The sequence below is a fragment of the Protopterus annectens genome, chromosome 8.part0, assembly GCF_019279795.1.
Source record: "Protopterus annectens isolate FY-2018-M chromosome 8.part0, PAN1.0, whole genome shotgun sequence".
In the NCBI taxonomy this organism is placed as follows: Eukaryota; Metazoa; Chordata; order Ceratodontiformes; family Protopteridae; genus Protopterus; species Protopterus annectens.
Genome location: NC_056741.1, coordinates 1,671,690,927 through 1,671,703,530, shown reverse-complemented (window position 1 = coordinate 1,671,703,530; position 12,604 = coordinate 1,671,690,927). Strand labels below are relative to the sequence as shown.

Genomic DNA, 12,604 nt, shown 5'->3' with positions numbered 1-12,604 from the left:
CTTACTGATCTATGTTGGGAATACAATTCAGACTATACAACTGACAGAAAAGAAATGGAGGGCTCAGGGCCATATTGGATTTAAAAAAGGCCAGCATGTGACATCACATCATGCGCAGATACCAGACATACATGCCCCAAATGCAGCAGCTTCTGTGAAGAGAGTGCCAAACTGTGACTGGGAGTGAGCAGCTGAATCTAAGTGTTCACCCATTAAGGAGAGTTTCCGATGTTAGATCCCACAGTTTTTAAATATCTCGAGATCACATTCATCTATTAAATCTAAATCAGACTGAAAATATAAATTTCTGCAGAGTGAGGTGAAAACGAAACTGAGTAATAAAAGTCCTTTTAGAAGAGCTAGAGCACACTAGAGTACATGCTGACAATTATTTGCTGTTACTCACAAACAATGCTTCTTAGCCTCCAGAAATATAAATTAGGGTCTGTACATTTTTGCTGTTTGCTTCAGAGTAAACAGCACTGAATTGTGGTCTGCATTTAGAAAACAATGACCTTGTCACTGTACATCTTGGTCCTGTATATAAACTATTGTCCTTAAATGGTTAATCAGCTTACCAGGCATGTCTCCACTTATACATTACCTATAAAGCTAAAGACCGACAAAGCATAAGTAAATCAAAATGAGCTTCAGAATTAATGTGTGCGCATCCTCCTCCCATGGGACCCATCACTTGGATCTTGACCATAACTATACACAATGCCACCATACTATTTTCTTTTGGTCACCGACACATTTCTTTCTAAACAGAAGTGCATGGTGCAAGTGATTTAAGAAATAGATATATCTGTACATCTAGGCTATTAATACTTGTTTATTTTGTCCTCAAGCAAATGAACAGGTCACAACCCTCTCTATAGGTTCATACATGTTTACTAGGCTAACGAGCACAAGGACCTTTTTAAGCCTAGCCAGGCATCCCAAATCTCTGACAAGTTCTGATACCCTTGACAAGTGTAAGCAAGGACCTGGGAGATTAACCATTTACAGGTTACCAGTGTCCGTTAGAGACATAGGTGCCAAACCAGGAATGAATTTCCAGTTTCCGATCCAATTGTCCAAGTTCACTTTAATTGGGTTAGGAAGAAACTCTGCTTCACATGGATGGGAATCCTGTTCCATAGACGTGGTAGTCTCTGGGATCTCTCTCCAGCAGGTCATATTTACATCATAGGCAAGGTAAGTCTTTAGAACGGGTAATTCTGGTGCTGTTTGTTTTGTGGATATGCAGCATGTCCATCAGTGTGGGGTCTGACAATACCCTGTATCCCAGCCATAGATCTCCCCTCAAAAGTCTGTACAAGACAGAATACAGGGATATGGCCTTGAGGCGGTCTGCATAGGACATTTTACTTACGTCCTGCACTCTTTTAATGAGGAACCTCTGTGGTCATTCCAACTGTTGTACATGCCTGATTAGGTACATACCAAAGGGGGCATTGTACTGAATGAGAGGTCTGATGAATGCCAAATACAGTGGAACAATAACTACCTTGGACTTGGATGCCATACCTTTGTTTACAAGTTTTGCAACATAGAATGGTTTCTTCACCCCTATAGACACATGATGCTCAAAGACTACATTACTATCTGACTACTAGGTCAACTCTAAGGGGTGTGTTGTCAATATGATACTTACCGGGGATGGATGACTTCCCAAAGGATACTATTATGCATATCTTGACATTTAGCTTTAGTTCATGACTCTGACACCAGTTGTTTGTCTGTGTCAGCCCCTCCTGGAGAACATTTGCGCCAGTGTGATATTCAATTACAGCTCCTAATTTGCAATCATTTGCAAATTTAGTCAGCCAGAGACCACTGACATTAGCCTTGACATCCTAAGTAGTAAATGCCAAAAAGGAGCGGTCCAAGGACTGATCCCTGAGGGACTCCACTTGAGACTGGCCTCTTTGTGGAGATGGACTCTCCAATTTTGACTTCTTGGATCCTGTCTGTGAACCAGTTGGCTATCCACCACGTGACATACGGGTTTGTGCCTAACCTCTTGGGTTTGCCAACAATGCCCAAGTGGGGAATTGTATCAAATGCTTTGGGCAGGTCAAGGTAGGCAGTGTGAAGGATTTTGCCCTCATCCATTGCTTTGGTAACCTTCTCAAAGTCCACCAGGTTTGAGTAGGCATGATCTGCTCTTGATGAAACTAAACTGGGTTGGGGTCCAGTGTCTGGAGGTTTACTACATCTCTATTGATCATCTCCATGATAATTCTTTCCATACAAGACTAGTGAAACTTATGGGTCTGTAGAAGATCCACCTTTGTGCAGAGGGATGACTGTTGCCTTTCTCCATTCATGAGCCATGAAACCTATTTGAAGGCTACAGTTAAACAGTAATTCCAGAGCCCCTAAGAGGTCATGTTTCATGCTACTTAGAAGGTATCATGGGATATTGTCTGGGCCCACTGATGCAGTGTTCTTGGTCTGATAGAGAGCATTAAGGACCTGTTCCCTAGTGATAGTAGGGGGAGTTATATTTGATATTTCCTGAGGGAAGGTTGGGGGGGGGGTAAATTTGGAGCTGAGTTTATCAGCCAAGAGGTTTGCTATGTCTTCTGGCTCAGTATAGGTGGCCTAATTTACAATGAGCTCTACATACAATTGTGTATTGTCTTTGAGGTTGCGGACATAGCTAAACAATGTTTTGTGGTTGTCCTTGGCCTGGAAGGCCAAACATACCTCAAATTTGGCTTTGGTAGACTTTGTCGTCTGAGTTGTTTATTTAGTTTGATGAGAGTGCTTTTATCCTGCTGGGTGCTGCACCTCCTAATGTTTGCCATGATTTTCTTCCTCCTGTTATACAGTCTAATGATTTTGTGATTCTACTAGGGTGGCTTGTTTTTTTGAGTTAGTTTTGTACTTCTTCCTGGTGGGTACAACTGCCTCTGTGAAGCTATTAACATGCTTGTACAGGCTTTCTGTGAACAGCTCTGCATAGGCAGCAGTGTTCTCAGGGTTTATGGGGGCTTGCAATTTTGCCAGGTTCTCTCTTAATAGCAGGAGGTTATAGCCTTAATAGTTCCTGAATATTCCAGGTTTAGCTGTGGGTTCAGGTTTTATTTTTACTTCAAAGGAGACCATTTTGTGTTCTGACGTTACCAGGGAAGACATCACAGTAAGATGTGTGCAGCACTCTTCCATATTAGTGAGGATCAGATACAGCATGGTTGCACCCCTGGCTGGTGTACTGACTATCTGGTCCAGGGAGTTTGTGTTTACAAAATCCAGGAATGTCTACATTCATTCAGGTTTTTTTTTTTGCATTTAGGGTAATGTTTTCTCTGAAAGATATAATCTGATAGTAAATAACGTGCAATCTTCTTAACTGGGTAAAATCATACTTCATTTATGCCTCAGGCTTAGGTCACATCAGAAAAGTGTCCCTTTGTGGAACAACTCATTAACCAGGTAAGAATAAATAATAAATCAAATACCACACAAGATTTTATGTTCTTAAGTTCAGAACCACCTTAACAAATTTAAACATGTTAACAATTTATTAGTTAAATAAGATATTATACACTCCAAAAACTTCTTGCTTTTTGTATTGAAATACAACATTTTTACAAATATTAAAAATTAATATTTGTTCTGTGCAAAACACTTCAGTTTATAAACTGTTCAGATTTTTTCAATCTTATACTACAGGTCTGCTGCAAGCAGTAACACTGAATCAGTTCACAACAGACTGGGGGAGTAAGTCTTATTACTAGTGAACTCAACACCTCCCCCAAAGTTTAGGAATTCTTAAACTTTCAAAAGTTCTGCATACAATAGTCCTTCTGTCATAATTTGTACAATACTGCTGAAAAAGCTAGGAAATCACTTGTAAAGAAGTAATAAAATAATTCCACTTGAAATAAATTGTCACTACAAGACAGCATGTTTAGTGAACTGCTGAGGACAGAAACTGTGATCTGAAAATATTTTGAAGCTGGAACTTTCCATCAGACTTCATAAAAATAAAAGAACAGAATGCTGCTGTTATATGAAATTCTTGGCGATTTGCTTAGAGACAGCAGTAGTTTAATGGAAGCCCTTACTGAATATGCAAAATACACTCCATCACAACTAGGAATACAGGAACACATGTTACAATGAAATCTGAAAGCTTCAGGCAATTCTTTTAAAGCAGAAGATCAATTAAAATCACATATATGAAATGGCAAAACTGGAGCAGAGAACACAATGATCAAACTCTGAAGATTCCCAGTTTGCTGATCATTCATGATTACTTCTTGTAGTCAAATGATATTTAATAGTCATTTTTGTTTTCCATTTCTTGTCTCTTCTGAGCTACTTCCTTGGTGAGGCTGTATGTGTGGAAGTAATTCTTCTCGTGGAGAATGGAGCATTAGTGGTCCCATCTCCCAAGTCACAAGATGACAGCACAGACTGCAGTGCTCGAGCATATGCTTTATGAAGTAAGGAGAGGATCTGTTAGATGCCTTTAGCAATACAATCATTCAGTTTTGAACTAGAATATGAGAAACATGCAACCAACATTCTAAATTATAAAAGGGAGAAAAACATGCACTCACTGCTGATCATATAAATCAGGGTAAACAAATTAAATCAGTGAAACAGGTCAGTAAATAATTTATCTTGCAAAGTACTCCACTGAAGTCATTCTTCCAGAAGTGGCAGACAGTTCATAAACACTAGCACAGTTTTGCTTTAGTGTGTTCATGTTATCTCAAGCAGCATCACATCCCTTAAAAGCACTGGACTGCATGCTTAGGTTTGTCATACTCAAACAAGGACTACAGATGAGATTCCACCACTTTTTTTTTTAATAGCTTGTAAGAAGTCACTACAAATATGTGCTGATTGTAACACCTGATCAGTGAGGGTTCCTCTTTTAGTACATCTAGAACTGGGCAACTATCACCTACTAATGAGCACCTGTACGCACCCACCATATTAACCAATCTGTGAGGAGGACTCCCATTGGTGAGTCTAGAACTAGGTAATTATCATCCACTGAGGAGCACCTGTAAGTACTCACATTATCAGCTTATCTGTGAATGGGGGGGGTATTCCCTTGTTGGGTGTACAAGTGGATAAAAAGAAGTTATGTCCTTACCATAACGTTCCATGTGGAGTGTTCTTCTCGCCTTTGTTCTTACACCTGGGTTTGGAGCCGATCCTCGGCTCCGAGTCGGCCGCTTAGCAAAGCTCTGCATCGAGAAGAAGCCCGAGACCAACCTATCTCCCACAATTCCCTCTGCCCTTACCTCAGATCTAGTTTGCAAACAATACCAGATCCAGCAACAATAATGTAAACATACATGCATACATACAAGGGCGTAACTGAAACCAGCAGCACAACAAAGAGAAATCAGCAGCGGGAGAACCAAACCAGACCTCTAAACCGGACGTTCTTCCTGACCTGAGGGTGGGAGGGTGGGAATGTACGAACAAAGGCGAGATGAACACTCCACATGGAACGTTATGGTAAGGACATAACTTCTTTATGTGAGAGTGTTCAATCTCGCCATTTGTTCTTACACCTGGGTAGCGTCCCTAGCTCCGTGACCCTGAGAGACTCACGGAAGAACGTTCCTGAGCACAGTGGAACCAAAGGTTGCCCTGTCCCTGGAAATCCTATCCACTTTGTAATGAGTGATGAACGTATGTGGTTTAGACCAAGTGGCGGCCGCACAAATAGTATCCAAAGGTAGGCGGGCCGCATGAGCTAGAGATGTGGAGACTGATCTAGTAGAATGTTCTTTTGGTTTGGTGGGCAAACTTTGATCAGTAGCAGTATAAACAAAGGTAATACAATCAGATAGCCATTTGGAGAGAGTACGCTTCGCCACTGCCATGCCCTTTTTGTTGTCTGCAAAGGCTATAAAGAGTTGGTCTGCTTTTCTGTGATCTTTTGTTCTATCCAGATAGAATCTGAGTTGTCTATGAACATCCAACTTGTGCAACATATATTCCAGCTTATTGGAATGGTTTTTGAAAAATGTGGGGAGTTCAATGGATTGATTAATGTTGTTGACTGAACAAACCTTGGGAAGAAAAGAAGGGTTGGTGCGTAAGGATACCCTATCCGGGTGAAAAATTAAATATGGGTGTTTAATGGAAAGAGCTTGAAGTTCTGACACTCATCTGGCTGAAGTGATAGCTACTAGAAAGAGAGTTTTCCAGGACAAGAACTTTAAGGAACAGGAAGAGGCTGGCTCAAAAGGTGGTAGCATTAGCTGGGATAAGAGGAGGTTTAGATTCCACGGAGCTGTAGGAAACCTGACTGGTGGTCTAAGATGAAAGGATCCTTTTAGAAAGGCTTTACAAAGCCTATGAGTCATAATAGGCGCTCCATTCTCCCCTACATGAAAGTTGGAAATAGCAGCCAACTGAACCCTCAAGGTGGCAGTAGAAGCTCCTTGGTGAAATAGCATGGATAGGAACTCTAAAACTTTGTTTAGTGGGGCTATTAAGGGATCTACATGTTGTGCAGTTGCCCAGAATACAAAACGCTTCCACTTACTAGTGTAAATTTTTGTAGTGGAAGCTTTATGAGAGGCTACTAGAATGTTCTGAACCGCAGGAGAAAGAAGATCAGACCTGGCTAAGAAGGGAAGCGGAGCAGCCAAGCTGCTAATCTGAGGGACAGGAGCGACGGGTGGGGAGCTCCTGACGAATGGGTCAGTAGGTCTGGCTCCAGATCCAGGATCCAGGGCTCCCGTATTTGGTGTGCTTGAAGAAAGGGAAACCAAATTTGACGAGGCCAGAATGGGGCAATGAGAATTACAGTCCTTTCCAGATTCTTGGCTTTCTGGAGAAATCTCGGTATCAGAGGTATAGGGGGAAAGGCATACAGGAGACCCGGGGGCCAATCGTGAATCAGAGCGTCCCTGGGAACTTCCCCTGGCGGGGGTAATAGGGCAAAGTAGCTTCTGCATTTGGCGTTCATTGGAGACGCAAACAGATTGCAGCAAGGCTGGCCCCACTTGCGGAATATCACGTCTGCTATTGTCTGTTTGAGGGACCACTCGTGAGGTAACAGGATGGCTCTGCTCAACCTGTCCGCTATGACGTTGGATAACCCCAGGATGTGCGTTACTATCAGAAAGCGACCCGTGGACTCTGCCCATTGCCAAATTCTCATGGCCACTCTGCATAACTGGTAAGATTTGGTTCCCCCTTGCTTGTTTATGTACCAGACTACGGACATGTTGTCCGTTTGAACTGCAATGGTCCCTGGAGGTAGAAGGGAGGAAAAGTGTTGCAACGCTAGAAACACTGCCCTCATCTCCAGAACATTGATGTGCAGGTTGTACTCTAGATTGGTCCATTCACCTTGGACTGTCTGTCCCTGAAAGATGCCCCCCCACCCTATCAGGGAAGCGTCCGTGGTCACTGTAGCTGTTGGTGTGGGTAGCACAAACGGTCGGCCGCCGATGAGATTGCAATTCTGTAACCACCAAGACAGGTGTGTTTTGCAGGTGTTTGTGATGTGAATTTCGTGTGTCAGCGGTAACTGTTGGAACGACCATTGTGCGAACAGCAGCCATTGAAGAACTCTCATGTGTAGTCTTCCCAAGGGAATTGCAATGAGGGAAGCTGACATGAGTCCCAAGACTTTTAGAACCAGTTTGGCCGGGGATTTCTTGGACAACAGAAGTAGAGATATGTGATTTTGTAGGGAGGCTATTCTTTCTGGGGGAAGTCTTAGAAGCAAGTAACGGGTATCCAAATCTGCCCCTATGAATGAGATATGCTGTGATGGCTGTAAGGCAGATTTTTCGAAATTTATCGAAATTCCGAGTTGAACACAAAGGTCGAGTGTGTAGTCCCTGGCCTGTATCAGTCGATGCTCGGTGGTGGCAGTAAGGAGCCAGTCGTCCAGATACGGAAACACCCGGAATCCTAGGCGTCTCAAGTGAGACACTACCACTGCCATGCATTTGGTGAAAACCCTGGGGGCTGAGGTTAGACCAAAGGGCAGGGCCCGAAACTGAAAGTGACTGGCTCCCAGCCGGAAGCGCAGGTGATCTCTGGACGCTCTGGCCATTTTGATGTGGTAGTATGCGTCCTTGAGATCCATTGAGCACATCCAGTCATCCTTCTGTAAGAATGGAAGATCGATTGAAGCGTGACCATCCGGAACTTTTCTTTCTTCACAAAGGTATTGAGCTTGCTTAGGTCCAGAATTGGCCTCCAGTCCCCTGTCTTTTTTGGAACTAAAAAGAACCTTGAGTAAGTTCCGAATCCTCTTTGGTCCGCTGGGACTGGTTGGATGACTCTTTTTTCTAGCAGCTTTGAAATTTCTATAGCTGCAGGTTCTCGCAGATGGGGCGGTACATCTGGGAATCTTTTCTGTGGTAACGGGGGAAATAGAAATGGAATTTTGTAACCTCTGGTAATAATGCTTTTTACCCATCTGTCTGAGGTAAGACTTTGCCAGGCCTGAGGGTATAAAGCTAAGCGACCCCCCGACTGCCTCCAGAGCAGGACAGTCGGGCCTCCCTTCAGGAGTGCTGGAAAGGCTTCCCAGGGACCGTATCCCTGTCGCCTTGGTTTTGCGGACCCCCTCTGCCGCCAGGGTGACGTCTTCCACTTCTGCCCCCCCCCCCTCTGCCTCTGGAGGGGGCATCACCCTGTGTGTCCAGGAAAGAAGCCTGGGGTTTACGAAACCAAATTTTTCCACCTCGTTGCCCTTTGGGGTACGGTCTGGATGGGGTGGAAAAATGGACTCCGACAGCAGACAGAGTCTTTCCCTCTTGCTCACACCAGGTAAGGGTCTCCTTTACTTTGGGGCCAAAGAGAGTGGCACCATCAAAAGGGGCGTTAGTAAAAAAAGACTTGAAGGCTTCCGCAAAGGAGCATAGGCGCATCCAGGATTGTCTACGGAGAGCAATCGCTGAAGCCGCAGCCCTACTCGACCCTTCGGCTGCATACGAGATGAGCCTCATGGACGAGTTTACAATAGATGTAAGGGTATTGAGCTGTGCTGTAACCTTATCTGCGACAGCAGCATCTGTAGTACCCTGGAGGGTATCTCCCAACTCTTTGACTAGATCCCTCTTGTAAACGTGTGAAATGCGTCAAATAGTTCAGCGATCGCATGGAAAAAGTCGCTGAACTGAAAATGCGCTTCCCATACCTGTCCATGGTCCTAGAATATCTGTTAGGCGGATGGACAGACGAGGAAGATTCAGACATCTCCTTTTTAGTGGCAGCTGCCACCACCATAGCGTCCACTGGAACTCCCTTTGTGAGGTATGCCTTATCCTGAGGGGCCGTAATATACTTATTAGGCTTTCTGGGAACTGGCTCCACTGTGTCAGGTGTCTCCCACGCCCTTTGAGCAATCAAATCCATTAACTCGTCGAAGGGCAGAGTGATCCAGAAGGAAGAAGGGCGAGCAGCGAATGCCTTCAGCAAAACTGACTCATCCTCAGAAGGGGGTAGGGCTTGCCAATCACCTCTCTGTTTTAGGATCTCCAGGATGTCAGAGAAGGAGACATCCTCCGAGGGTGATTTTGGGGACCCTTCTGACTCATCTAAGTCAGTGTCTGATGTTAAGGACTCTTGTGGAGAATCCAAGTGCCTCCTCTTGCACAATCTTTTCCTCGGGACGTCATCGGGGTGGGAAGAGGGGGCTCCCTCTGGGAGCAGCTGAGACACTGGTGCTCGACGCTTTTGAGTAGCCGTAGGTGCAGAAGAGGACAACGGGCCTTTATGGGAGGGAGACGTTGCTTCTGCTGACGTAGTCTGGGAAGACAAAACCTTCCTCATAAGGTCGAAGGCCCCTGGAACCCTAGCCGAGGAATCCCCCGGTTCCGAAGAACGCGGAGGTATCTCTGACGCGAAAGCCAAGGGCACCGACCCCGAGGACAGAGCCGAGGTGATCCGTGCTGAGGCGCCGAGAGGGAGAGTCGGCACCGAAACATCGGTTCGACTCTCGGTCCCGGAACCAAGGATAGATCATCGGCTCCGCGAGTCCGGGAGAGGTTCTGACGGAGTCGAGGTCAACGGTGCCGACTGAGAAAGAGACGGTTCCGGCACCAAGGGCTCTACTATCAAGAGATCAGCGTCTCCTGGCTCCGAGGGCTGAGTAGGCCTCGGAGGAGGATCAGATGGAGACAAGGGAAGGCCTTCGAGTCTCGACACCAACTGAGAGGAGACTGCAATGAGTTTGGACAGGGCCGTGTTCTCCATCAACTTCTGCACCACACGATCTACGTCGGTGTCGGAGAGGGGCCTGGAAGACCGCGTCGAAGGAATCGAGGACGGTGCCGAACTCAAAAGAGCCGGAGGTGGCAGTTCCATCACCGGTTCCAAGACTCGAGGCTCGGTGACAGACACTAGCTCGATACTCGGCCCCGAAGTCTGTGGAACCGGTGAACGAACTTTAAAAGAAGAACTCGGAGCCGATGACGTAGGCTCCAAAGTCTTCGACTCCTTCGAAGATTTAGAAGTCTGGTCTGACTTACCTAAAGCCTCCTGAAAGGCAGGCTTCGGAAGACCCCTGTCCATAAGCTTCCTGCGCCTATCTGTCATGACCCTTCCACTAAAGGAGTGACATATGGAGCAGTCCTCCTGAAGATGGAGAGGGCCAAGACAGTAGACACAGGAGCTATGGTGTCTGTGACAGACATCTTCTGTCCGCACTGGCATCTTTTAAATCCTGACCATCTTTTCAGATATGTCCAGTGAAAAAAAAGGTCACAAGCAACAGAGAACAACAATCACTACACTTAAACTTAGCCAAAGGCTGTAAGAAAGGATAAGAAGTGATTATTAATAAATTTAACAGTCGAATCTGATATTTAGTGAGTGGGGTAGGCCCTAGGGATCCTAACTAAATAAAACTGTTAGAAACACTAACAATTTAGTCAATCGGAACCAAGACCATACAGACACACACACACACACTAACAAGTCTTAATAATCCAATAACTTTTAGATCAAATTGTAATAGAAAAAAAGCTGTATCTTATCTGATGTTGGCTCAGAGCTCTTCAAGCGATGTGATCAGTTGCAGCGGCAAACTAGATCTGAGGTAAGGGCAGAGGGAATTGTGGGAGATAGGTTGGTCTCGAGCTTCTTCTCGATGCAGAGCTTTGCTAAGCGGCCGACTCGGAGCCGAGGATCGGCTCCGAACCCAGGTGTAAGAACAAACGGCGAGATTGAACACTCTCACATCTATCATTCACTGATGAGAACCCCATTTTCAGAAACAACAGACAGTACTCTATCGGTTGATCTTTGAGGGGCTTGGCGGGCCTAAAATCTGGGCAACTATCACACAATGAGGAAGATCTCTAATATCAAAATCCACAGACAAATACCAGCTGATCTGTAAGAAGAGGGGATCACTCATTGGTTTAAAAATAAACTTTAATCAGAATTTATGGGAAGTATTGGACCAGGGATTATCAGTGGATGTTATCTTCCTGGACTTTGCAAAAGCCTTCATCTCAGTGCCACATACTGAAATACTCAAGGCACTAGAGAGATGGTTTAAACAAATAAAAAAATGGATAATGAACTAGCTATATGGCAGATTATTAAGGGTTAAAAGCTACTGCCATGTTTACACCACTGTTACTGGGGTACCACAGGGTTCAGTTATGAGGCCTGTGCTTTTCTTCCATCTTTATGGAAGACTTCCCAGTTTCCAGAGGTGTTTAACCCAGTATGTTTGCTGATGGCACAAAGATGGGGACAACTGTATCTAATCTATCCGAATAGATTGGGTTGCCTTTCATAACTGGGAATTGTCAAAGAATGTTTAATGAAAGAAAAACAAAAAATATTTACTTTGGGACAAACAATCCCTGCTATGTACTAGCCAATGTTCTCTTACTGAAAGCAACCTTGTTATGGATCCTGTACTGGTTATTAGTAAGTATTTTATGTCTATAGCCAATGTGTCATCAGCAGGGACACAGGTTTTCATTTTTTTCTGGGAAATGATAAACTGAGAATTGAAAAAGAATATGAAAACGAAAGCCAGAGAACCAATTCTCTATAAGATGTTTTTCTGCTCATATTTATTATTTACAATATCCCCAGCTTCCATTAAGTGATGTGTGCCGAGAATCGGTTTTAATTTTCAACATATATTGATACAGAAAAAGTTATAATGAAATCACTGTACTGGCCAGAATTGCATTTAAAAATTGTGTATAATTCCTGGATTTCATCTCATGAAAATGGAATTTCATTCTTTTTTTTTTTTTTGAAACCGAAAATCAGTGTCACTACTGTAAGCTGTTTTATTATTACTTATTATTTTATTTTTTATTTTATTTCACATTTGTTGACCGGGCTAGTCTAGCTGGATACATGTCCATTTTCAGTAGAGGCCAGGGGAGAAAAGCTCCACAAAACACAGTAATATAGAACAAAACTTGTTATACAAAAAAAAAAATATTTTACAAATGGAAAGTAGTACATAAACTATTTCATAAGCAGAGCCAAGAAAATACATCAGGTGATAACACTGCTTACTGCAAAAGGGGATAGAAATATTGTTTATCACATGACAGAACATGTTGTTTGACCTGCATGGAGGAATTACAATGCAGGTGATTTCTGATTTTTT

At 44.0% G+C, this 12,604-nt stretch overlaps 1 protein-coding gene across 3 annotated transcripts in view; it reads right to left on the bottom strand.

The window, feature by feature from the left end:
* Positions 1–3,517: 3,517 nt before the first annotated feature.
* CCDC15 (coiled-coil domain containing 15) overlaps positions 3,518–12,604 on the bottom strand; it is a gene marked incomplete at its 5' end in the record, with an annotated part of 496,241 nt that continues 487,154 nt past the window's right edge. For all 3 annotated transcript variants that reach the window (XM_044081199.1, XM_044081200.1, XM_044081201.1), the window contains 1 exon segment: positions 3,518–4,454. In XM_044081199.1, coding sequence (XP_043937134.1) covers positions 4,336–4,454 — 119 coding nt within the window.